This window comes from Pan paniscus, chromosome 2, assembly GCF_029289425.2.
Source record: "Pan paniscus chromosome 2, NHGRI_mPanPan1-v2.0_pri, whole genome shotgun sequence".
NCBI classification, from domain to species: Eukaryota; Metazoa; Chordata; class Mammalia; order Primates; family Hominidae; genus Pan; species Pan paniscus.
In genome coordinates this window covers 170,637,466-170,664,991 of record NC_085926.1, presented here as the reverse complement: position 1 = coordinate 170,664,991, position 27,526 = coordinate 170,637,466, and the positions used below count along the sequence as shown (strand labels likewise).

Below are 27,526 nucleotides of genomic sequence, written 5' to 3'. Positions count from 1 at the left end.
TTTAAAGAGATTCAAAGAAACTTCTAAATTCTATTCACAGAACCTTGCCAAAATGAATTTATAAAACTTAAGTTGTGTGGTTCTTATCCTAGTAAGAGGCAGTTCATTAGAAGCCTTTAAATAGAAACAGACATGACAGCAAAAAGTGTTATCAACTAAGAAGGGAGAAAAATAAAAACTTTATACATCTGGTAGAATTCAGCAATATTCACAATAGCAAGACATGGAGTCAACCTAAGCGCCCATCAATGATAGACTTGATAAAGAAAATGTGGTACATATACACTATGGAATGCTATGCAGCCATTAAAAAAAAAATGCGAGATCATGCCCTTTGCAGGAACATAGATGGAACTGGAGGGCATCATCCTTAACAAACTAACACAGGAACAGAAAACCAAACATCACATGTTCTCACTTATAAGTGGGAGCTAAATGATAAGAAGACATAGACACATAGAGGGGAACAACACATACCTGGGGCCTACTGGAAGGTGGAGGGTAGGAGGAAGGAGAGGAACAGGAAAAATAACTAATAGGTACCAGGCTTAACGCCTGGGTGACGAAACAATCTGTACAATTAACCCCTATGACACAATTTTACCTATATAATAAACCTGTACATGTACTCCTGAACTTAAAATGAAAATTAAATAATATATAAAATAAAAATACAATCTGTGGCCATTTATGAAAGGCAAATAACTTGATACATACTAAAACAATTATACCACAGCATGATAATTGGCATTCTTCCAATAATCTTGGGCTATTAAAGTGTTAAATTGCATACAGAAGGCATGTTTCAGAAGACAAAGAACATTTCCAATATATTTTATAAACACAATCATATCAAAGTTTTAAAACCTCTCACATTTAAATAGGCAAATTACACTCCTTGCCAGTCCTTGATGAGATCATATTTTAATCTGAAAACTTAAAAAAGAAATACAATACTTACATATTTCAGAAAAATGTCACCAATGCTTTTGCTCTCATCCCAATTAACTATAAGGTCTTCAAGATCATCCTGAAATAGCATGAATTGAAATATTTAAAATTAAACCTGACAGCTCCTTATACAACTTTTATTATTTCTGAGATACTCATTGGAAAGAAGCACTTTACAAAGTGTCTTAATTTGATGTGTAAAATAATGAACATCCCATTCTTTCTCTTCAACAAGGAATTAACTTTTACTACAAAGAAAACATCCTTTGAAAAACATTTTTAAAATATAAAATGTAAAGTCGATAAGCCTAACTTTCCAATATGATGTGATAACTCAATATTTTTTATTAACTATAAAGCTGATTGGTGTTATTAAATATAGAAAACTACTTTCAATCCTGCTGCTGAAATCTAAGAAACTCTAAAAATGAGGTTTTTTAAATTTATTTAACAGCAGTCATTAAAAACTGTAATCTCTAACAGGGGGTCAGTAAATTTAAAAGTGTGAATAAATGAGTGTGGCTGTGTTCCAATAAAACTTCTTTTAACCGAAACACGCAATGGGCTGGATTTGGCCCATGAACCATAGTTTGTTAATTCTTCATGGTCATTCTAAAATATTACTTCTTTGTAAAAACTTAGAAGAACATTTAAAAGCTTTATAATAAACAAACAAATCAGATGATAAAATGAGATGCCAAGAAATGACAGGCCCTAATTGAAATTCTAAGTGATTTTAAAGTAGACATCAATCAACAAGCTCTTATACTAAAGACTCTCTAAAGTTTCAACAAAGACTGCTGGGACACCCTTTCAGTGGGATCCCTGAGATTAAAATTATTTTTGTAATACTGCTAAAGCATTATTTGACTTTTTCACTCATTCTCTCACAAGTATACAGTTGTTTTCTGGAAGCTACATGATATGTGATATGCAACAGACTGAATGCAGAAGCAGATATGATAATCAGTCTTCTATTAAGCCAGACAGTAAAAAAAACTACAATACTACCACTCCCCTTACTAATTATTTTTGTTTGGGAAATTATTTTTCTTAAAGAATGTTACTTGTGTTACCATGTAATGAGCTATTATTTTAAGTGAATTAATATAAAATTAGATATCCCACATGCAAAAAGATGAACTTAAACCCTCACCTCAAGCAAAACAATTTTTGAAGAAAACATAGAAAACAATCTTCAAAATCTTGAGTTAGAAAAAAAATTTTTAGATATGAACTGAAATCACAGAAAAAATGAATACATTGAACTTCATCAAAATTTAAAACTTTTGTATTTCAAGAAAACTTGTATCTAGAATTTACAGAGAACCCTTACAACTCAAGAAGACAATCCAATCAAAAAACAGGCAACAGACAGTAGCCATTTCACCAAAAATAATATACAAATGGCCAATAACCATGTGAAAAGACACTTATCATTAATCATCAGGGAAATACAATTAAAGCCACAAGAGATGTCTCCTCACCCACTAGGATGGTTATAATTTAAGAAAAAAAAAGATAAGTGTTTTTAAAGAATGTGGAGAAATTGGAACTCTCATTCATTACTGGTGAAAATAACAACTGATGGGTCTGAGCTTCTCAGGAGGCTGACGTGGGAGGACCACTTGAGACCAGAGTCTGAGGCCGGCCTGGGTAATCTGGCATGACCACATCTCTAAATAAATTAACTAATTAACTTTAAAATAATGGGAAAACCGTGGCATTTTCTTAAAATTTTTAAATACAAAACTACCGTATAGCTCATCAATGCTACTCCTAGGTATCTACTCAAGAGAAATGAAAACATGTCCACATGGATCTGCACACCACACTCTCACAGCAGCATTATTCATAATAGCCAAAAATGGAAACAATCTAAATGTCTATCAACTGGTGAACAGACAATTTAAAGTTAGTATAGCCATATAATGGAATACTATTTGACCAGAAAAAAAGAACTTCTAACATACTACATTTAGACGAACTAAAAATCACATGCTAAACCATATATAAAAGATCACATACTATATAAACATATTTACAATACTATATAGTGTATCAAATAGTATATCTATATGCTATGTATATATACATAGTATCAATGTATAACATATTAAATATATAAAATGTCCAGAAAAGGCAAAATCATAGATACAGAAAGTACATTAGTGGTTGCCTATGGCTGGGTGTAGAAATAAAGATTAATTTTAAGTAGACATCTTATTTGGGGTGGGTAGTAAAATGTCCTAGAGTGGATTTATAGTGATGGTTGTACCACTTGGTTAAGTTATTAAAATAACTGAATTGTATCATATTTTCTTTCTTTTTTTTTTTTTTGAGACAGGGTCTCACTCTTTGGCTCAGGCTGGAGTGCAGTGGCACAACTCACTGTAGCCTCAACCACCCAAGCTCAAGCAATCCTCCCACCTAAGCTTCCCAAGTAGCTGGGACTACTGGCATGTGCCACCACAGCCAGCTGTTTTATTTTTTGCAAAAATGGGTTCTCACTATGTTGACCAGGCTGGTCTCAAACTCCTAGATTCAAGCGATATTCCTGCCTCAGCCTTCCAAAGTGCTGGGATTACAGGCAGGAGCCACCAGGCCCAGCCTGAATTGTGTTATTTTAAATAGGTGAATTTAAAAACACGTAAGATGTACCTCAGTAAAGCTGTTAAAAAATAATACATGTTAAATAATATTTTAAAATTTTGAATACAGCAACTACCAATATATAAAATCCACATAGGTAAAACTTCTTCAATCTTTAAGAATGAAAAGGGATCCTGAAGACAAAAAATTTAAGAATCACAGTAAAGTTCAAAAGGGAGAAAAACTACTTTCAATAGCATAAAAGTAAACTCAAAGCAAGAATATTTTAACAGCCCACACACATCAAGAACTGGGAAGATTGAACTGTTCAGAAATGCACTTGAAAGAAAAAAAAGAAAGAAAAATATTATAAATAAGTCTAATCTTGGGGCAATATAATGCAGTGAATTCTGGCACTGACTACTGAGATTTAAATACTGGCTCTTGGGCTTGTTACTTCTGTGCCCTTGGACAAGTTATTTAAGCTATATGTTCCTCAATTTCCTATTCTGAAAAATAAGGAATGTAATTATTCCTACATCATAGAGGATTTTATGAGCATAACTATCTGTTAGGGATTCCTCTAAATGCTTTACAAGTATTAATTCATAAACCTGTAAAATAAATACTTACATAAGAACATTGCTCTAAGAAAGCAAAATCATCTTTAGGCACTCTGAAATATAGTCTGCTCTGTTTCTGGTTAACTTTTAATTCCTAATGCTTGTTGAATAAAGATTGCTGTCTTAGGCCGGGTGCCGTGGCTCATGCCTGTAATCCCAGCACTTTGGGAGGCCAAGGCGGGCAGATCACAAGGTCAGGAGTTCGAGACTAGCCTGGCCAGCATGATGAAACTCCGTCTCTACTAAGAATACAAAAAACTAGCCAGGCATGGTGGCGCGTGCCTGTAGTCCCAGCTACTCAGGAGGCTAGGGCAGGAGAATTGCTTGAACCCGGCAGGTGGAGGTTGCAGTGAGCTGAGACTGTGCAATTGCACTCCAGCCTGGGTGACAGAGCGAGACTCCATCTCAAAAAAAAAAAAAAAAAAAAAAGATCGCTAATAGCTCAGGAACTAAGTAATAAAGAAACTAAGGCTTAGAGAGATTAAGTAACTTTCCTCAAATCACACAGCTGTGAATCAGTATTGAAACTCAGTATTGTCTGACTCAGATTCCATGTTATTCCACAGTTCCTCCCCATTAGAAAGGGGGACTCAGTTTGGCAGGCGAGTCCCCAGTAGCTTTATTCATAATACCACTATTTCTTACAACATTTCTGAGGGAAAATGCCCGATACAATTTAGGACAGAGACTGAGATGTATTTCCTCCTCCTTGTCTATAATACATCAGAAATTCTCATAGGATTCTCTTAACTTTTCCTCTAAAAGAACGGACAATTCTACAGTTCTGAGACAGAGCAGATTCCAAAGCCTGGGCAAGAATATTAGATAAGTGGGGAAGTCATAAACAGATGGGGCTTAAGAAAGCTAAGCTACTTACTCCTTTTCTTCCTTGTTAAGATTTATTCTGCACTGTTAAGTAGGTAGAAACAGCGCAGAATTAATCTTAACCAGGGTTTCTCTTTTGCCGAGCTCATTGTACAGTAAGCCAACATACATGGGTTCCTGAAACAAGTACACAATTCTTTGAGGCTTACGCTAAAATAACAAAAGATATATATAAAAAGAAAAAGAACTCCTATCAATCCCTGTCTCTTGTTTCATCATAGTTGTGTAGTTTTGAGACAGGGTCTCACTCTGTTGCTCAGGCTGGAGTGTAGTGGCATGATCTTGACTCATTGCAACCTCTGCCTCCTGGGTTCAAGCGATCCTACCACCTCAGCCTCCCGAAGAGTTGGAACTACAGGCATGCGCCACCACACCCAGCTAATTTTTGCATTTTTTGCAGAGATGGGGTTTTGCCTTGTTGCCCAGGTTGGTCTCAAACTCCTGGGCTCAGGCAATCCACTCGCCTCGGCCTCCCAAAGTGCAGAGATTACAGACATCAGCCACTGTGCCAAGCTAAGAGCAGAAAATTGTACATCAAGGATTAATGATGTTTAATCTTGAAAAATTCATACTGAGGAAAAGAGAGAGATGTAAATAACAACCTCAAAAATTTTCATCTTACTCGAAACATCAGCTCACTAGACCTTGGAAGCAAAGTAAGAATGAGGCTTCTAAAGTTGTATACATAATACCTAGATAAGAAAATACAGTGAGTGCCAGTCTTAATTTTGAAAGTTAAAGGTAACACGACCATCATTCAGTAAACATTTACCGAAAGTAATCTAAATGCTAGACAGTGGGTGTAAACACAATGGGTAAAAAAAGTTTTAACACTACAAAAAACTTAAGATTAGTTTGCCCAACTTCATGAGTCAGTTATTATTATCCCCATTTTATAAACAGGAAAACTGAAGCACTTAAAGTCACCTGACTTCAAACTCAATCAAATCTGCTTTGTTCAGGACAAGCACAGTGGTGTAATCTAAGCATTGTGAGAGGCAGAGGCAGGCAGATTACCTGAGGTCAGGAGTTTGAGACCTGCCTGGCCAACGTGGTGAAACCCCACCTCCACTAAAAATACAAAAATTAGCCAGGTGTGGTGGCGAACACCTGTCCCAGCTACTAGGGAGGCTAAGGCAGGAGAATCATTTGAACCTGGGAGATGGAGGTTGCAGTGAGCCAAGACTGCACCACTGCACTCCAGCCTGAGCAACAGAGCAAGACTTCGTCTCAAAAAGAAAAAAAAAAAAAAAAAACCTGTTTTTTCCACTACATATTCTTAACCACTATGTGATATTATAAAATACAGACACCAATGTTTTCAGGAATGCTGTTATTGAGATGATACGAAAAACTGTACAAATTTAAGACACATTTACATGGTATATTCATCTACATACCAAAAGAATGTATCTCAGCATGATTTTAAAGAAGCAAAATAGCATTAATAGTTAGGAGAACAGACTTTGAAGTTATACAAATAAAGGTTCAAGTCTTGGATCCAGCATTTATTAGATGACTGCCTCTGTAAAGTTATTCTCTGTGTGTACCAGTTTCACATTTCTAAAATGTGTACAATACCAACTTCTTGCTCAATAGATGTGGTAATGCTCAATAGATGGTTGGCTTCATTTAAAACAGGAAAAAAAACTGCTATGTGTTACGAGGATAAAGAAAAAAACCCAAAATTATAGACATTTTTGGATAATGGAATTATGGGTATTTCTCTCCCTTTTTCCTTTTCTCTTGAGTTTTACAAATGTTTCACGGCACGTACTGGTTTCACGGTAGAAAAGAACATAAGCTTTAAAATTTTTAAATATTTGACAAACCTGAAATCAGCTAAAAAAACAAATAGTTGCAGTGAGCTCAGATCAGGCCACTGCACTCCAGCCTAGATGACAAAAAAAAAAAAAAGAAAAGAAAAAACTGAAAAACTAATAGTTGAAGTACCATTTTACAAAAAAGAAGCTTAAAGAATTAAGTTACACTTGAGAAAACTAAAGGGTGACAAATTTTCAAAGCTTCACTGCATCAAAGAATATGATTTTCTAAATTAAGATTATGACTCTGCAAACATAAAATAACACATTTTGTCATAGAAGAGTGTCCAGACTAGCTAAATAACTGACACAAATTCAAATTGATCCAAAAAGTTAGCGGCAAAACACCAAGATAAAAACCTACTTGACAGGACAATGACAGTGGCTTATGCCTGTAATCCCAGCACCTTGGGAGGTCGAGGCGGGCGGATCACTTGAGGTCAGGAGTTCAAGACCAGCCTGGTCAGCATGGCAGAATCCCAGATCCACTAAATATACAAAAATTAGCCAGGCGTGGTGGTGCATGCCTGTAGTCCCAGCTACTCAGGAGGCTGAAGCAGGAGAATCACTTGAACCCGGGAGGCAGAGGTTGCAGTGAGCCAAGATCGCACCACTGCACTCCAGCCTGGGTGACAGTATGAGACTCCACCTCAAAAAAAAAAAAAGAAAAAAACCCACAAAACCTACTTGACCTTCCATTCTGCTTTTGTGCCACCCAGTAATTCTTACAAAACAAAAAATATTCCAAAAGTACTTTCCTCTTCAAAAATTCAGAATCCTAATTGGAATAGGATTAACTAGCCCGAAACTCTCTAGCTTTCTAAGCTTTTTAAACAAATAGATTCCTTCAGAGTTCTCTTTAGATCTAGAAATTAACTGAAATATGATCAGCAATACTGATAAAACACAAAATACAAGCAATTGGTAAATATCATTTTAAATAATTTATAGATCTGCTATTTTTTGTTTATAATGTATACTACAATAAAAAACAATCTTATATATTTGAAAACATCCTGTAATTCCGATTGGTTCTTTTACTGGAATGTGGCATAAATATTAATGTGAGTTATTTTGAAAAGAAAACTGATCAACTTTGCTCAAGTACTACATAGGTAAAATAAGAGGAAATAAAACTAAACTACTTACTTAAAAAGTAGTTTAAGAGTTCAGCTAAATCTGTTCAGGAATTATTTTAGTGTAAGAGATTGACACCTGGAATTCACAGGCCCTTCACCAAAGAGGACAGCATTGTCTCACATACTTTTGGCATTTACCTACCTATAAATGGAGAAGGGACTTAAATGAACTCTGAGTCCATTAGAGGTTTAGAGTTTTCAAAACAAGCCAAAGCAAAACAAAAATATACACCCCGAGAGTAAAAACAATAGGAACATAAGAAAAATAGTACTGGGAGTCACATGTCTCTACAGAATAGATTTCATAAAGCCTTAATTACTTGTTTGTAGGATTAACTGAAAATAAAAAAACAGCAAACAAAGGTTAGGTGCAATGGCTCATGGCTGTAATCCTAGCACTTTGAGAGGCTAAGGCAGGAGGATCAGTTGAGTCCAGGAGTTTGAGAACAGCCTGGGCAACACAGCAAGACCCTGCCCTGTCTCTACAAACAACTTTTTTTAAAAAATTAGCCAGGCATGGTTGCATACAACTGTAATCCCAGTTACTTCAGGAGAGGCTGAGGTGGGAGAATCACTTGAGCCCAGGAGGTCAAGGTTACAGTAAGTCATGATCAGGCCACTGCACGCTAGCCTGGGTGAGAGAGTATTCTCCATCTCGAAAAAAAAGGCAGGGCATGGTGTCTCATACCTATGATCCCCACACTTTGGGAGGCCGAGGCGGGTGGACCACTTGAGGTCAGGAGTTCAAAACCAGCCTGGGCAGCATGACAAAACCCATCTCTACAAAAAAATACAAAAATTAGCTGGGATGGTGGCACATGCCTGTGGTCCCAGCTACTCAGGACTTAGGCAGCGGGAGAATTGCTTGAGCCCAGGTGGCAGAGGTTACTGTGAGCCCAGATCACGTCAATGCACTAAAACCTGGGTGACAGAGGGAGACTGTCTCAAAAAACAAAACAAAAGCAAACAACAAACATTATGAGGCACTGGAACAAAGAGACAAATGATTCAAAGGAACTAATAAGGGAATAAGAAATTTTAGGTACAAAACTTATTTAGCTGACCAGAAGTACCTCAAAGATCGTAATAAATATGTACAATCTGAAAAAAATTACTACCAATCTAACATATACAAATTTACCTTTATCTTAGTGTGTACATCAAAGATATCTGGGATGCTACCAAAAATAGTCTTAATCTCCTCTGGTGCAAGGATAGGTCCACCACGTTGTCCTTCCTCTTCCAATGGTACTTGAAATAACTAAATGAGAAAAAAGACTAGTTTAAGTAGATTGTGGGAAAAAGAAAAGAGCTAAAAGATAGACAGTGATAAAGGAGACACAAGATATTAACAGAGAAGGAAGTAATAATAAAAAATACTCTCCCTAAATTTGAGACATTTTCCCCATATTTTCTATTCTATTTATGTACTCCATTTATATACCTGTGTATATGTATATACATGTGCTCGTCATGAAATGTCATTAGAAGCAAATAAAAGTTCACACAGTTCTGCAATCAATCATTAAAATTGTTAGTATGATACAAGAGTAATTTCTACTTTTGTATTCAAGTTACTAAGGATGAAAGCAACAAGCAATCTGCTGCCTCCAGACATATCTAATATATGTGCTAAATGTTTTAAAATTGTTAGTGTAGAAGCTTGGCTTGGGGGAAAGACTGGATTTGAAGCTAGAAGATCTGTTTGTATCTATGTTGCTGCTTGTATCAATCTAAAAAGTAAAAGAAAAAACTAAGAACTAATAATGAGTTTGGCAAGGCCATAAGATACAAGGTCAGTGCATGCATATGCATGCACAGACACAAGTCAATTTTACTTCTATATACCAGTAATTTACAAATGGAAAATATAATTTAAATAGTATCACAATAAAAAAATAAAATACTTAAGTATAACTATATGTTCATGATGCTAAAAACTACAGTATACTGATGAAAGAAATCAAAGACAACCTAAATAAATGTAGACATATGGTCATGGATTGAAAGAATCAACAAAGTAAGAATGTCAATTCTCCCTCAAATTGATTTATAAATTTAGTGCCAATCAAAGTTCCAGGGCTTTTTGCAGATATAGAAAACCTGATTCTAAAAATTTATATGGAAAGGCAAAGAAGCTTCTTACTACAAAGCTGTGGTGTTCTAGACTGTATGGGTATTCGTGAGGGGAGAAACATACATAGATCAATAAAACAGATAACTCAGAAACAAACTCATGCAAATATGGTCAAGTAATTTTAGGCAAAGGTACAAAAGCAATTCAATGCAGAAGGATAGTCTTTCAACAAACGGTATTACAATACCATCTGCCATAAGCAAAAAATGAATCACAGCCTAAATATAATACTTTATACAAAAATTAACTCAAAATGGGTCACGGACATAAACAAAAAACTTAAAACTATAAAACTTTTAGAAGAAAACAGAAGAGAAAATCTTCATGACTTAAACTTAGGTAAAGAGTTCTCATATATGATATCACAATCTATGAATGAAAAAACTGTTAAATTAGACTTGAATAAAAATTTCTTCAGCAAAAGACACGAGAGAATTTAAAAAATACGCTATGAATGACAAAAAAGTATTTGCAAGTCATGTTTGACAAAGGACTAGTATCTACAATATATAAAGAATTCTCAGCCGGGCACAGTGGCTCATGCATGTAATCCCAGCACTGTGAGAGGCCGAGGTGGGCGGATCGCGAGGTCGGGAGATCAAGATCATTCTGCCTAAGATGGTGAAACCCCATCTCTACTAAAAATACAAAAACAAAATTAGCCAGGCGTGGTGGCGGATGCCTGTAGTCCCAGCTACTCGGGAGGCTGAGGTGGGAGAATGGGGTGAACTTGGGAGGCGCTCTGCACTCCAGCCTGGGTGACAGAGCAAGACTCAGTCTCAAAAAAAATAATAATTCTCCCAGCCTGGCCAACATGGTGAAACCCCATCTCTACCAAAAGATACAAAAATGAGCTGGGTGTGGTGGCACGTGCCTATAGTCCCAAGTGCTCGGGAGGCTGAGGTGGGAGAATCACTTGAACCCAGAAGGCGGAGGCTGCAGTGAGCCAAATCAAGATTGCACCACTGCACTCCAGCCTGGGCAACAGAGTGAGACCCTATCTCAAAAATTTTAAAGAAAGAATTCTCAAAACTCAGAAGGAAACAACCCAATTTAAAAGTGGGCAAAAAACATGAACAGTTATTTCAAAAAAAAAGATATACAGATGTCAAATGAAGACAATATGTTCAACATCATTAGTCATTACGAAAATGAAAACTGAAACCACAATGAAAGATTCTATTTTTCCAATATTTCTCAAATCTATACTCTTATCAACACTGATACTATCCTAAAAAGTTCAGATCTTCAAAATCTCTCCCAACTGCTGAAATAGCCTCCAAATTGTTATCATTGATTCCCCAATTTCCCCTCTTGAATTCCTCCTTCAAAGTGAACCATGTTATCTTTCTGAAATGCAAGTCAGATATTATTGATCTCTCATCTCATAAAAAAATTATTCTATATCTTAGATAATATAGCACACCACTCAAAGGCCTTCTCTAGATTGGTATAGGCCATCTCATCTCAACTGTCACTGTATCCATATGCCTACTACACCCTTGCTGTTGATAATACAGAATGATCACTTGTATTGTTTACTCAGTCTCAAAGAGACTTCTCATCTATATCCTCTACTTGTACCAATCATATTCATACTTTAAAATTCACTTCATTATGAATATACTCACCGTTTTGATTTTATAATAGTAACAACAAGCTAAACATTCACTATATTAAGACCACGCATGTGTCTCGGACCTACCTTTCCCTAGGTCTGTTTTTATAAATGCTGGTGATAAACCAGCTCTGACTTATATCATTTTGTATGACCATCTAAGGGCTGTGATTCTAGGTTACCTTTAGTCACCTTTAAGGAAAATGATAGTACAGCTAATCTAATAACTTTTGCAAATAATCAGTGCTAATTTGGAAACTTCTGTCAAAAAAAGGCATTACCAAAGGAAGGAAATTTCATGTGTACCAGCTGCTATTAAATAAACTGTAAAATTACTGTATTTTTCTAGAAAAAAAAAAGTTCACTTCAATCACTACCTTCTGTATGAAGCTTTTTCTGATGCACAACACACAGAAAATTCCAGCCCAATACCTTCCCTAAACTAAACGAGTAGTAAAACTCTCACTTTACAAATCCAATACCTTAACTCCTTTATTATGCTGATACCTTCCATTTGGTAATTATAATTGTGTATGTTTTATCTCCTCTTCTAGTATAAAGTTCTTTAAAAAAAAAAAATCTTTAACACTTAGCACAGTACTTTATATTAATTAGGCATCCAAGTAGTATGTGGAATAAAGAAGACTCTGGATATTCATTTAATTTTGAGGATAAGCTATAATTAAGTTATTCCAAATCCTATCCCCCCAAAAAGGAAAATATCAGTCCTAAAACAAAGTTCTTTAATGAGAATATTATCATGGGCTGGGTGCAGTGGCTCAGGCCTGTAATTACAACACTTTGGGAGGCTGAGGCAGGAGAATCGCTTGAGCACAGGAGTTTGAGACCAGCCTGGGCAACATAGCAAGACCCCGTCTGTATAAAAAAAAAAAATTTTTAAAGAGAGAATACTATCATGAATTTAGGCCACAATCTTTTAAACAAACCTTTGATGAGTTTATACTAAGCAAAGTGGTATGAAACTTTCTCCAGTCTAATAATTTTGTGAGCTTTTTCAAAAGGAGTTTTAGTGAATTTAATTGATATGCAAATTAGAATTCTGAAACTTCAATGCATTTTACCATGGCTTGAAAGAATTTACATTTCTAAGCAATAAATGCTACTAAAGTACATGAATAGTATATGCCAAAGGGATTTTTTGCTACTCAACCACATTCTGAATCATTATAAAAACTTCAACAAGAAACTCATCTATCTAGAGTGATTTCCTTTGAGAAGGAAGAGCAAAGGTGACTTAAAATAAAGCTAATACAGCAAAGAACCTCATAAAACCTTGACTGCTCCTAAACAAATAATTAATCATGAAAAATAACCTCTCTATGACCATCAGGAAGTCTTTCCATGTCTTATCCATGTATTTTATCAATGGTACAAGCAACTTAAAGGCTATTAAATTGGACCTTAATGAGTTATTTTATGAATTCAAATAAAAGTCAATTAAAAACTAAACCCAAATCAGAAACTCCCTATTGTTTTCTATTGAAAGATAAGCTTGGTGTTACCAACTTCATTTTCTTAACAGTATGTCAACCTATCTCTTTTATTACCTAAAACAGATTTCTTCCTTCTTTCTACAGATACCAACATAATGGCCTATTATTGTCTTTTGGAATCTTAAATTTCAGTTTATTCCTTAATATCTTCTATAATCTCATCCTACAAGGATCCATTACAGCTGTTTTCTTCAGAAATAACTTTATAGTACATTTTAATATTGGTAAGCAATGAGTTAACATCTATTTATGACTAACCACTGCATATTTCATGTGTCACATGAAATGATTACTGAAAAAAATTACTTATATCAACACTGTTATGCTTCATTGCTATTGTATAGGCAATGTTTTTCACATATATACAGTACTAAAAACAAAGCAATGACTCTTAGAACCCATACTTTCAGAAAAAGTTATCTATCACTTCCAAATATAAATGCAGTATCTTGACAAGGAACCTGCAAAATTCTGAATTAAACTTGATACTCTCTGAGATCATCTACTGAGTTCTGTTCTCTTTAAAGTAATTATTAAAAATGGTGCTATTTCTGGATAAATAAAAGGTAATACTACAGTTATGACATTTCCCTAGCAGCAGTTTTTGTCACACAATTCCATTTTTAACATCCATGTTCAAATTCTATGTTTATATAATTTTCTTGTAAGAAACAATATCACCTAGATTTTTTTACTTAGGAACACTGGAACAGAAATCATTTTCCAATCAAACTCATACTTACCTGAATAATTGTTGCCAATATATTAACATAATTACTTTCAGTTTGATAAAGCTCTTTTGCAACTTGCCACCTTGCTGACTGCTTCGAAGGAACTGGAGTGGAGCTTTTAGAAGACTTAGTACAAGACTTTGGGGTGTCTGAAACATTAAAAGGTGGAAAGATTTAATGGAAGCCAAATATAAATACCAAACATTATGTAGGCTTAACAAGATAAAAAGGAGACGAAACCTACTCTTATAAATGTACCACCATACAGATTTCCAATAAAAAATTTTTTTCTCATAGGCTAAGGCCAGAAAAAAATAACGGTCAAAAATATCACTGACTCCAGTTGGTAGGCATTCCACTAAACAGCCTGTACTCTTCAAAAACGTCAAGGTTATTAAAAACAAAGAAAGACTAAGAAACTGTTCCAGGTTACAGAAGACTAGAGAGAGACAACCTAACAAATGTGTATCCTGGATTGGATCATAGATCAAAAAGAAAAAAACTTTTTCCTTTTGCTAAAAAGGACATTAAGACTTTTTAGGATAACTGATGAAATCTGAAGTCTACAAAATAGTTCATAGTATTAATGTTAATTTCCTTACTATAATAATGTAGTAAGTAATGTAGTTATTTAAGAAATATGTCTCTATCATAGGAAATAGACATTTAAGTACTTAAAGCTAAAGGCACATCATGTCTGCAGCTTACTCTCAAACAGTATAGATATTAAAAATACATGTGCACGTGTGTATTATATCTGTGTTTAGAAAAAGAGAGATTTTGACTGAATGAATGCTAAAGCAAACATGGCAGAATATATCCCTTTGGGAAATCTGGGTAAAAGGTATAGGAATATTTGTACAGCTAAAATAAAAAAACAGAAAGGGAGATGTAAAAATACTTACATGTAAAAAGGAGGAAAAGGTTGTTGTGATTACACAATTACAATAACGAAAACTTGTCATATACTTATGTCAAAAAGAAGCCCCCCCACAAAAAACCCAATATTAACTGAAAATTCTTTGGTAGTTCAAACTATCTTAACGTAATATAAAACAACCAGTACAGAGTGGAAGGAGGATGCAACAGTGTATTTCATATACATTTCATGAAAGAAAAAAATTTGCGGTGAGGCACGGTGGCTCACTCCTGTAATCCCAACACTTTGGGAGGCCAAGGAGACAGATCACTTGAGGTCAGGAGTTCGAGGCCAGCCTGGCCAACATGGTGAAACCTCATCTCTACTAAAAATACAAAAATTAGCTGGGCGTGGTGGTAGATGCCTGTAATCCCAGCTACTCAGGAGGCTGAGGCAGGAGAATCGCTTGAACCCAGGAGGTGGAGGTTGCAGTGAGCCCAGATCCCGCCACCACACTCCCATGCCACTACACTCCAGCCTGGCAACCGAGCAAGACTCCGTCTCAAAAAAAAAAAAAAAAAAAAAAATCTATACACATATCTATAGATATATATACATCTTTTTAATGTATAAAAGCTTAAAATCTGTTTTCTTACTGTTAATATGGTTAGAATACTTTAACATTATATATAGAAGCACCTAATAGCAAGTTTTTCAATAGGAAAAGGAATGTATGACATAAAATAGAAATAGATGACAAAGAACCATAATATATATTTCCAGCACATCAATTTTACTCAATGATAAACAATTTTAAATGCTTTTATATGAAAACAATTATGTACTATGGAGTTCTGAGTGGGTTTTTTTGGAGATGGAGACTCACTCTGTCCCCCAGGCTGGAGTGCAGTGGTGCCATCTCGGCTCACTGCAACGTCCACTTCCCGGGTTCAAGTGATTCTCCTGCCTCAGTCTTGTGAGTAGCTGGGATTACAGGCGCACACCACCACACCCTGCTGATTTTTGTATTTTTAGTAGAGATGGGGTTTCACCATGTTGGTCAGGCTGGTCTCGAAATCCTGAACTCATGATCTGCCCTCCTCAACCTCCCAAAGTGCTGGGATTACAGGCGTGGGCCACCGCGCCCAGCCCCTGAGTGCTTTTTAAAAAAAACAGAATCCCAAAAAATTTCCCACTTGTCAAACATTATTTTAGGCTACACTCACCAGACCCAGAAGCCTCTGCCATTACAGAATATACTTCAGTGGGAAAAAACTGAGATGCACTGATCTAATTTAATTATTCTGTGTCTAGACAATGACCTACAAACTGGGGAATCTATTTTATAGAGCACCTAATATATGAGTATAGTTGTCATATCTGTTTACTTCGGTGGTTCATTTTCTTCTCGTCTCCTAAAATGCATATTCAAGTTTCAGTCCTTTATGTTCTCCTCTTATCATCCCATGCTATTGTCCATTATGATTATAAAACTAGTACATTCTCAGATCTAATCATGATCTCCCTCTCAAGCTGGTTCAACTTTTCCAAATGCTTACTGGATAGTTCTGCCTTAATGTAACTTGGATTTCTCTAAAACTTCACTACCTCCCTCCAAAATATAAACTTCCTATCCATGCCAAGGCAACATTTCTTTCATTTAAATTAGTAATTTTCCTTCATCTCTTTTTATTTCCTATTACTTTATTCTACCAATATTTCTCCAGTGCTTCTTACTTTTCTTTCCAACCACCACATACTCTGGTTCAGCACCTTATTATTTCATGGCCAAAGCGATTGTAATAGATTACATCATGGTCTGACTGTCTCCAAACTGCCTTCCTTCTAATCATTCTTCAGAACAACTCTCTATGAATTATCTATTCAATCAATTTCTCTGCTGCTCAAGGAGTTTCTAAAATTCCTTGTTGATGACAATATACAGTTATTACAGTCTTATTTGAAAGTGACCTAATATTAGGCCTCAATTAACATTTTTAATTTAACTTTTACTCCTCCACATTCCAAGCAAACTGATCTATCCATTATTCCCTAAAAACTCAATTTGTATGCTATTATCTGTATATTTGCTCCTCTTTATATTCTCAAATTCATTTCAAATTTCTGGGCCAACCTTAAATTCACTTTCAATTCTTCCCTTAAGTATTTAGTGAATACCCACTTTATACTAGGGTCTGAGAATAAACACAGAATAAGACAGACAAGGTTCATGTTCTCTTAAAGATTACTTATTTGAAGCAAATCAAATAATAAAGAAGTAAACAAGTACTATAATTTCTGTCGTAAGAACTACTACTAAAAACAACTACCAGGTCACAGGATTGGCAGAAAGGAGTGGAGGGATTTAACTTTACAGACAATCCACGCAGATTTCCTTGAGGCAGAGAGAGTAAGTAACAAGGTCCTGAGGTATGGATGTACTAGAAATATTTGAAGAATAACAAAGACGGTATGACTGAAGCTTAGAGAGTACAGGCATTATTAGAGAGCATAATACCACATGAGATTAGGCAGATGAGGGCAAGATTACATAGGGACTTAAAAGCTACAGTAATAGAAAGCCATTAAGTGATTTTAAAGCAGAGGAGTGGCATCATCTAATTTATATATTTTTAAAGATTTTTCTAAGTGTTGCATATAGAAAGGCACAAATTAAAAGGGAGAGACTATTTAGGAGACTACTGCAATCATCTAAGAGAGATCCTTTTTACAGAAAAGACTGATGAAGAGGAGCAAAGGAACAGAGGAATTAAGAGTGGCAGAATCCAAAGGTCTAATTTGGTTATCTTAGGTTTAAGATGTCTATTAGACATGGACAAGGAAGTACAAAGTAGGTAGCTTGACAGGGAAGAGGACAAATTTGGGAGTCATCAGCATACAAATGCTTTTCAAAACCATAGATTTTACTAAGATAATTTAGGGAGAGTACAATAGAGAAGAAACAATGACTCAGGAGGAACATACAACATTTAGAATTGAAAAAAAGAAGTTAGGCCAAGGAGAATGAGAAATGAGTAAGTAATATCACAGAAGCAAAGAAAAAAAATTGTGTCCATAAAGGAGTAGCTATTCATGTGTTGAATGCATAAAAACTGTCTCCCCAACAAGGACTGCAGATCAGCTGGAATGCGTTGAAAGGACAATGAGAATCAAGGAAATGAGACAATAGATCAAAGTAATTCTTTTAAGTATGCTGATGTGAAAGCAAACAGAAAAATGGGACAATAAATGAAAAGTGTCATGAGGTCCGGAGGAGATTTTGATTTTTTTGTTTCTTAAATCTAGAAAACACATTTGTTTATAGACTAAAAATCAAAAAGAAAGGGAAATACTGATAACCAAGGAAGAATTATAGGAGCCTTTCTGTATCAGTTCAGCACAAAGTGAACTCACCCTCCTCTGACTTCATTCTACCTATTTTCTCCATAATTTATGTGACCTCCCCTGTGACTTTGTTTGCTTTTTGAACAGCACTATCACTCTCTAGTTATATGACCCTGGACAAATTACTTAACTTCTCTGTATCTCAGTTTAGTCATCTGTAAAACAGGAATCATAAAATCTATTATAAACACACAAAACGTATAAAGCATTTAGCATGTAGTAAGCAGTCATTAAATTGCAACATTATTAAGCTTAACTATTCATGTGTCTTTTCTCTACAGCTAGAACAAAGGTAATTAAAGGCAAAGACTTCCATATTCACTATATCAGGGATTTATCTAAATTCTAACAATTATTCCATTCCACTAAACTTTAAAGACAAGTTTTTAAGAATGTGAATTACCTCCATAGTTAATGCTAGACTCTGGTGTGTTGGAGATATCTAGGAGTGACCCTATGGAAAGGGAATGCTCAGCTGATGGGCGCTTACGGGGAGGAAATGGTGACACGTCTGTCTCTCTTGAAAGCTGAGCAAGTGTTTCTTTTAAACGACGTCGTTTGCGATTGCTGTTAGGGGTATTTAGAGAAAGCATTGACACTGATTTCTTGAGCTCAGGAGTATTTGCCTGTAATCAAAAGCACAAAAGCTCAATTTACTTCCATGGTTCTTTACTGAGACAGGAACAAGAGAAAAATATATTTACAAGTCTGACAGAATGTGGATTTTGCACAATAATTTTATAACCCTACACTCTACCAGGCAATTCAAAAGTTTCATAAAACATAATAGTCGAGAGACCACTGTAATTGTCTAACCTCAAGCACCTCATTTTTCTTCATAGCCACTATCACTATTACATTTTCATCTGTAAACTTGTTTACTACCTGCTCCTTCATTAGCTCATAAACTCCAAGAAGGCAGGGGCCATTCATAGTCTGTTCGCTGTATCCCTAGCACAGTGCCTGGACACAATGCTTTCCAATATGTGCTGAGTAACACTTGATTTTTAAGAGTTCTCTCCCTAAATCTAAAGCACACTTTTTAAACTTTAAGAACTTTACATTTCAAAGAGTCTGAAGAGAACACAATATGGTACTATATAGATTTTACAGAAACAACTCATCTTCAATATTCCACACAAAGTTATTAAATCGTAAAGTGAAGTAAATCTTCCCTTAAAGCCTACTTCCATAACTTCGTCATTTTGGTGAGTGATACTACTCTTCACCAAGATTCACCATAAACACTAGATTTTCCTTGACGATATTCTACTATCAAACTCATCTTTTTAATGACATCTCTCCCCTTACTCTTCTTCAATGGCTCCCAATAGTTATAGGATAATATCCAAGCTCATTAATGTATTAAAAACTTCTTGATTCTATCTATCCATTAAGTTTTATCTGTTGGCCTTCCTTCCCACACTGTAAAGCCATACTAAACTACTTGTTATTTTAATGTACTCTCAAAGCTTTCATACCCTCTCCCAGTTGGGGTTCTAACGAATGTCCTTACCTAGTTGGCCTAGTAAGTTGGGTCAACATTTATTTGACCTTTTTATTCCCTCCTGAGTCTCTCAGAGCGAGGCTACCTAAAATACATTACTCAGTTGTGGCACACATCATTCCCCGTCGTTAACTATGTACAAATCTATCTTTCCATTAAAAGTCTAAGTTTCTGAAGATAGAGATGTTCTTGTTCGTAATGTTATCACCAAGAATTCGCACAGAACAACATATATTAGGTTAAAATAATACACATTACATTGAATAGTTCCACTTAAATCTATATAGACTAAGATAACTTGATATCCCAATTGTTTTAATCATTCTGAAATTCCTAAACATGCTTCTAAACCTTCTGGACAGAAAAGTGTTATTTTCAAACAATCAAGCTCACAGAACAAATAACTAAGGGGTTAAAAGCATACCTTTTCATACAAATACATAGTTTCTCCAGCTCGGGCATCCATTTGAATGCTTCCCCAGAACCACTAGGTGAGAGAAAAAACATTTTAATAAACAGTTTACATTTATTTTATCAGAGAAGCTATTAATAGTGTTTTTAAAAACCAACCTCATTCTAGAATTACTTGCCTCTTGCTTGACAACATAAAGTTTCTTTGAAGGTTCAAAGGGAAGATCTTTTACTATATTCTCTTCAACTACAAGGTGAGTGCATCTTTCATCTCCAAGTGGTAAATATTTACCTCCTAAAGAGGAATGCACATAAGCATAAATAAGCCAAGCTACTTATTTCCAAACTCAAATTTTTTAAGAGGTATATTGACCAGGAAGTGATTAAGCAGGCCTAGGGACTAAAATAGATATAACTTTTACATTATGCTAAATTTTACCTTGCATTTCAGTCATTTCTTCCATATTGGTTTTCTCTTCATCTGAAAATCCCAGGAAACTTAAAATACAATCTTGAAATGGAGGAACTTTAAATTCATTTCTAAAGTCATCAACTGCTGCATAGAAATCCCTAAAAACAAAATACACTCTTCCAAAACCAGTTTAACTTAAATTCAAGTGTTAGGTATATCAATTTACAAACCTACAGTAATTTTCAAGGTCTTAGCATAATCTATCTATTGAAACTATTTAATATTTGGTCCTGAAATGCTCACAAAAACTTCAGTTTAAAAAAATGATGTGTCCTCAGTCATCCCAAAAGTAACTTCTGACAAAATGTGATCACAGATAAGCTTTACAAGAGATTCAAATTTTTTCTCTATTATTTGAAGATTTATATGTACTGTGTTCCAAGGCTTTCATGAAATCTAAAATAATGATAACTTTCATGAAATCTTAATTAATGAAGTGCCACAGCAAGAAATCATGCGCTTGGAAAACTAAGCAAACAAGGCAATAAATTTCAAGCACCAATTAAAATGTAACCAGACAACAAAAAATTTTAAAAATATGTAACAAAATCCAAATACTCAGATTTAGCTATTATCTAATAATTTCAGAATGTTTATAACAGCCAAAATTACTTCACAAGGTAAAATCCAAAGATATCAAAGATATCTTTCAATTTTTAATTTTTTATAATTTTTTATAACTTGTTCTCCCTAGATTTTATTCCTCAAGCTACTCAGACTGAATTCAGTTTTTATATCTATGAAATTACTTTTTTCAGCACATGGATTTATCTTTAAACCAGAATGCTTAATTTACATAATGAACTACTGAATTTCTAAACACTTACTGTTCATTCCGCCTTTCCCAAGCTTTATAAATCCATTCTGGCTTCATAATTGGAGTACCTAGACTCACAGCAACCTAAAAATATAAACATTACAGTGAATTTTCTCCTTAAATAACTGCATTCAAGGAAGTTCTAAACAGTTAACATACTTAATTTTTTGCAGTTTTAGATCACTATCTGCTTTGTAACAAAATAATTTAAAAATTAACAGACAAACTATCTTCCAATCATACAAGTTAGGGTAAAATAACTTCAAAACAAGTTCCATGGTGTCCGAACTGTTTCCTTATTTTAAATAAATATATCTCTGAAGTTCATCTTTATTAAATTTCTATTTCTCCTTTCTTCACGTTTACTTCCTTGAAAGTATGACCCTCAAGATGGCACTACAGAAGAAGACATCCGACTAAGTCACTAAAACCTTAGATATGAGTTGAAATATTTAGGGTAAATTGAAGAGTACATTAAAATTACCATTTGCTACACAAATACACTAAGGGAGACTAAGAAAAAATGATAAACTCTTGCTAAGACATTCAACTATAATCTTAAACTAAGATTCAATCCTAGTAAGAGTATTTTCTCCTATTATAATATTCACAAGTTAAATCTTAGAACCACTTTATAAGAGCAGAGCTCTGTTCTTATGAAGGGCACTTAGACGGCCAGGCACAGTGGCTCATGCCTGTAATCCCACCACTTTGGGAGTCCGAGGCAGGCGGATCACCTGAGGTCGGGAGTTTGAGACCACCCTGGCCAATATGGTGAAACCTTGTCTCTATGAAAACTACAAAAATTAGCCGGGCATGGTGGTGCGCACCTGTAGTCCCAGCTACTCGGGAGGCTGAGGCAGGAGAATGGCGTGAACCCAGGAGGCAGAGCTTGCAGTGAGCCGAGATGGCACCACTGCACTCCAGCCTGGGTGACAGAGAGAGACTCAGTCTCAAAAAAAAAAAAAAGGCACTTAGACAAAGAGTAAATTACCTACTTTCACAATTCCTACAATGTTATTCATCTACCAACCCCCATGATCCTAGTCATCTTTCAACACCTCACTCAAGTTCCATTGCCTACTTAAAACTTAACCACTCTTGGCCAGGCCTGGTGGCTCACATATGTAATCTCAACACTTTGGGAGGCCAAGGCAGGAGGATCACTTAAGCCCAGGAGTTCAAAAGCAGCCTGGGTAACAGAGCAACACCCCATCTCTATTTTAAAAAAAAGAAAAGAAAAGAAAGAAAACCACTCTTATGATTTAAAATTTTTTACTAAATATATTCATAGCAAAAATTGAGTTTCTCTTCTTTAATTGTGGAAGAAATAGATAAAAGACTGTTATTAAACCCATGCCAAAATAATGCTGTATTGAAATACACAAAAATACCCAAGTTTACATACCCTGAATTTTTCTCCTTGTGTACAATTTGCCACCAAATGTGTAACTTTTGAATTAAAGTCTTTTCGAATAACTCCACCCATGTGATGGACCAATGTCACCAACCTGACCTCAAAAGAAAAATTAAGCAACACTGACTTTATGGTTAATTTGAACAAAATTTTAAACTATGTTTACCCCTCATTTAGCATTTGCTAAATACTTTCTATTTATAAAATACATACGGGATTTGTATAAAGCTATTAAATTTTATGTCAAAGTAAGTATAAAAAAAGATTAGTTTGCCTATTAACACAGGCAAAATTATAGAGGTGGGATTAGTAAAGATTTCACACAAAAGTAAGTTAAACAACCGCCTTTCCTATGGCCTAAATATATTGCTTTTTAATACCATATTGTGTAAATATATTGGTTTTTTTAAAAAAATACCAAGTTTTATCACATGAAGACTGTTCCCACAAAATCAGAGTAATACCCATCAGTTCCAACAACAAAGTATTGTGAACCAAAGAAAGAACTTTCTGGCCGGGCGCAGTGGCTCATGCATGTAATCCCAGCACTTTGGGAGGCCGAGGCAAGCGGATCACGAGGTCAGGAGATCAAGACCATCTTGGCTAACACGGTGAAACCCCATCTCTACTAAAAATACAAAAAAAATTAGCCAGGCGTGGTGGCGGGCGCCTGTAGTCCCAGCTGCTCGGGAGGCTGAGGCAAGAGAATGGTGTGAACCTGGGAAGCGGAGTTTGCAGTGAGCCGAGATTGCGCCACCACACTCCAGCCTGGGTGACAGAGCAAGACTTGTCTCAAAAAAAATAAAATAAAAATAAAAAAGGAACTTTCTATGAATTCTCTAGGGCAATAGAATACTTTCAGGCTGAACTTGCATAATAAGAAATTGCAATGTATAAACAAAAACTTTAAATAACCAACGTAGCCAATATGGTAACAAGACAGTCAAACAGAATTGCTATGAAATCTTTCTATTAATTCACATCAGCCAGCCTAGACAAAACACTGGTCTCTTTATAAGGCTCTTCAGGATTTGTTTCTTCACAAAATTTAAAATCTGGTATAGCCATAATAAGTTATCCTTCAATATTTTAAAAATAAAACCATAATACTAAAAAGGAAAAAAAAGCCAATTTTAATTTATCTTGCTGTAAAAAATACGCTTTGAATTTGTTTCGTAATACTTACTAGTTCTTCTTTTTTCCTAAATCCAGTAAAGCACAGTACTAGATTCATCATACTTGTACAATACAACGGGCGACACGAAAATGGCAAAGGCTGAAGGATACAACAATTTTAAATGTGAGCTTTCTCTTTAGTAGAAAATACAACACGACTTTCTCAAGCTAAATATATTTCCCCTCTTGCCATTCAACTTTCCCAATCCAAAGATTTACTGGCATTTTTTCAATATGCAACAAAAAAACAGCAAAACGACAGATTGCAAGTTTCCCAATAAAAATATTTCCCGATTCCTTAATCATATGCAATATACATAATCTAAACATACTTTACTCTCAGCAAATTAAACAAATATTAAATGCACTCTGACAGACATGAAGTACTGACTATAAGCAAACTTTTCAGACTCCATACACTACTATAGATGATTCTAATTAATGTTATTAAAACAGGTCAGAGGCATTTTATAATAAACACTGAGTAAATATAATACACACACTTAAACCAAATATAATTCTAATCTTTAAGCTAATAAATGGTGATATTCAGTAAATAATTTACCCAACGGTTGTGTGTGTGTGTGTGTGTGTGTGTGTGTGTGTGTGTATAAAAGAGAACGGTTTAAAAATAATAAAAGAATAAATTTGATTTTCATCATTATATAAGATTATTTTTCAAAATTTGGCCTTTTAAAGTTTATTTGGGTTTTGAAACCAACCACTCCAAATCAAAATGTAAGAGAATTAAAGGTTAACACGTGCTTATTATTACTAACATGTGTAACAACAGAAGTACAAAGACCTAAGCAATTTTAAGTAAACAAGGCAAGCTTAAGAATGCCAAGACAGCAACAAAACCAAATAGGGACTAACTCTCATACGACTCATATTGAAATGCTGTTTAAAAACAAAAAGCAGCCGGGCACGGTGGCTCATGCCTGTAATCTCAACACTTTGGGAGGCAGAGGCAGGAAGATAATGTGAGGTCAAGAGTTCGAGACCAGCCTGGCCAACATGGTGAAATCCTGTCTCTACTAAAAATAGAAAAAACTTAGCCAGGCGTGGTGGCATGCACCTGCAGTCCCAGCTACTTGGGAGGCTGAGGCAGTAGAATCGCTTGAACCCGGGAAAGCAGAGGTTGCAGTGAGCAGAGATCGTGTATTTATTTATTAAATAAATAAATAGATACAAAAAGCTAAAATAATTTTTGAATTTTAAGTTATACAGTAACTGATAAAAATGGAACTGTGGTATCTGTTCTGTGTTGAGAAAAATAAAAGTTTATGTATATGTATGAATTTCTGGAACCCAAGTTTAAGCAAGTAATCTTCTCTAAGACATTGTGGTATTGATAGTGTATACGCCAGGCGCAGTGGCTCATGCCTGTAATCCCAGCACTTTGGGAGTCCGAGGCGGGTGGATCACGAGGTCAGGAGATCAAGACCATCCTGGCTAACACGGTGAAACCCCGTCTCTACTGAAAATACAACAAAGTAGCTGAGCATGGTGGTGGGCACCTGTAGTCCCAGCTACTTGGGAGACTGAGGCAGGAGAATGGCGTGAACCCAGGACTCGGAGCTTGCAGTGAGCCGAGATCGTGCCACTGCACTCCAGCCTGGGCACAGAGCAAGACTCCGTCTCAAAAAAAAAAAAAAAAAAAAAGACTATGTATTTGTCTGTGTATATGCATATGTACAGTTATCATTATTTAACTTTCAAAGGCCTTAGCTTTTCACTACTAAGTTTAAAATGGAGGAATTAAAGGACCACATTAGAATAGCCACTATTATTCCTATTCTAAATATTTTGCTCTCAGCAATCAATGAGATTTTTCCAAATAAATATTTTGCTAATTAAAATTCGTTAATAAAAATTTAAACTTGAAAAGTCATAATAAATGTATATGCTTACCTCTCCTTTTTGTGAACAATTTAATACAACTGGTGGTCCAATAACTCTACAATCAGCCTTGTAGAGGTCATTAAAGACAGAATCCTGAAAGTCCGTGACTACAAATACATTTTCAAATTCCGGAGAATCCAAACCTTCAAATTCTTCCACTGATTCCATCTTTACAAAGCCCACTTTAATGTCCTTTTCATCATATAGTTTGCAGAAATAAAAATTATTTATATATCAAATAATCCATCTGTCTCTCTAAATAAGGCTTAACAATCAATTCAATATCAACTTTAACATGTTTATATTTGTAGAAAATAAGTTTCTATCACACAATAATCAGCATTACACTTAATGAACAACCATATTTCTTTACATACTTACATTTTTACATATACATATCTCCATTCAAATTAAGTTCTTAAATTTTAAAGATCAGTATTATAAAGGCATAATTCTGACAAGTATTAGTCATAAATCATCAAGTATGCATAAGTTCCATAAAATTAGAATGCTAAAGTTTTTAAGTACATGCATTTTGATATCAAGATGCATTAGAAAGATATCCACTACTGACCAAGAAAATGATACCATACATAAAGTTCTTATTGTACAAATTAACTATCTTCAGAAAAATAGGAAAATAATACTATAGCACTTAATACTTACAGAAAGAAAAATCAGCATAATCATTTTAGTAGATATGTAAGATATATGAGAAAGATGTGCAATATGTAGCAGTTGCAGCATGGCAAATGTAGGATATAAAAAGGCAAGTTACTTACAGTAAACACTTTATACATCCACGAAAAATAATGAAGATACTAAAGTACCTATATAACTCTTGTACCTCTTGTGTTAAATTAAAAAAAAAAAATTCAAAAAAACTCAAAATGGGTCAGTAAATTATTTGAATTTTATTTGCAAGGCTGGTGTGATGTGCTAAATTATGTACCCCCAAAATTCATGTTGAAGCCCTAACCTAGAATGAAGAATGAAGTCCTTAGAATGTGACTATATTTGGCGATAAGGGCTTTAAAGAGGTAATTAAGGTTAAATGAGATCATAGGGGTGGGCCCTAATCCAATCTGGTGTCCCAATAAGAGGAAACACCAGGGATGCAAGGACACACAGAAGAAAGGGCATGTGAGGACAGCAAAAGGACACTGCAAGCCAAGGCGAGAGGCCTCAAGAGAAACTAAACCTACACACACCTTAATCTTGGACTTCTAGCCTCCAGAACTGTGAGAAAAGAAATTTCTACTGTTTAAGCAATTAACTATGTGGTATTTTGTTATGGAAGCCCTAGCAAACTAAAACAGCTGGATTCCAGAATTAGATTATTTCGTATGCTGAGGCAAATTCCCTGATTATAAATTACTGTGATTTATAATTTTGGAAATACAGCAAGAATTTAGACTAAATATAAAATGAATGAGAAAAAAGAAGCTAAGGAGTTAAAAAGTATAAAACAGTTTCTATTCATTAAGCTTCAGATTGCACACAATACACCTTGTGCCTAATTCCAATCACCAGAAAATAGAATA

At 35.0% G+C, this 27,526-nt stretch overlaps 1 protein-coding gene and 1 non-coding gene across 8 annotated transcripts in view; one reads left to right on the top strand and one right to left on the bottom strand.

Annotated features, from left to right (window-relative positions):
- ECT2 (epithelial cell transforming 2) overlaps positions 1-27,526 on the bottom strand; it is a 74,207-nt gene that overhangs the window by 38,247 nt on the left and 8,434 nt on the right. For all 7 annotated transcript variants that reach the window (XM_055110682.1, XM_055110683.1, XM_003831945.3 and 4 more), the window contains 11 exons: positions 25,992-26,174; positions 24,088-24,177; positions 22,893-23,000; positions 21,495-21,568; positions 20,635-20,765; positions 20,375-20,490; positions 20,209-20,271; positions 18,681-18,903; positions 14,026-14,162; positions 9,155-9,274; positions 962-1,030 (listed from right to left, as the gene is read on the bottom strand). In XM_055110682.1, the coding sequence (XP_054966657.1) occupies positions 962-1,030; positions 9,155-9,274; positions 14,026-14,162; positions 18,681-18,903; positions 20,209-20,271; positions 20,375-20,490; positions 20,635-20,765; positions 21,495-21,568; positions 22,893-23,000; positions 24,088-24,177; positions 25,992-26,174 (1,314 nt within the window). The remainder of the gene's footprint in view (positions 1-961; positions 1,031-9,154; positions 9,275-14,025; positions 14,163-18,680; positions 18,904-20,208; positions 20,272-20,374; positions 20,491-20,634; positions 20,766-21,494; positions 21,569-22,892; positions 23,001-24,087; positions 24,178-25,991; positions 26,175-27,526) is intronic.
- On the top strand, positions 11,766-11,894 carry LOC112439448 (small nucleolar RNA SNORA72). The gene has a single exon (XR_003027725.1). It is a non-coding gene; the product is annotated as a small nucleolar RNA SNORA72 (small nucleolar RNA).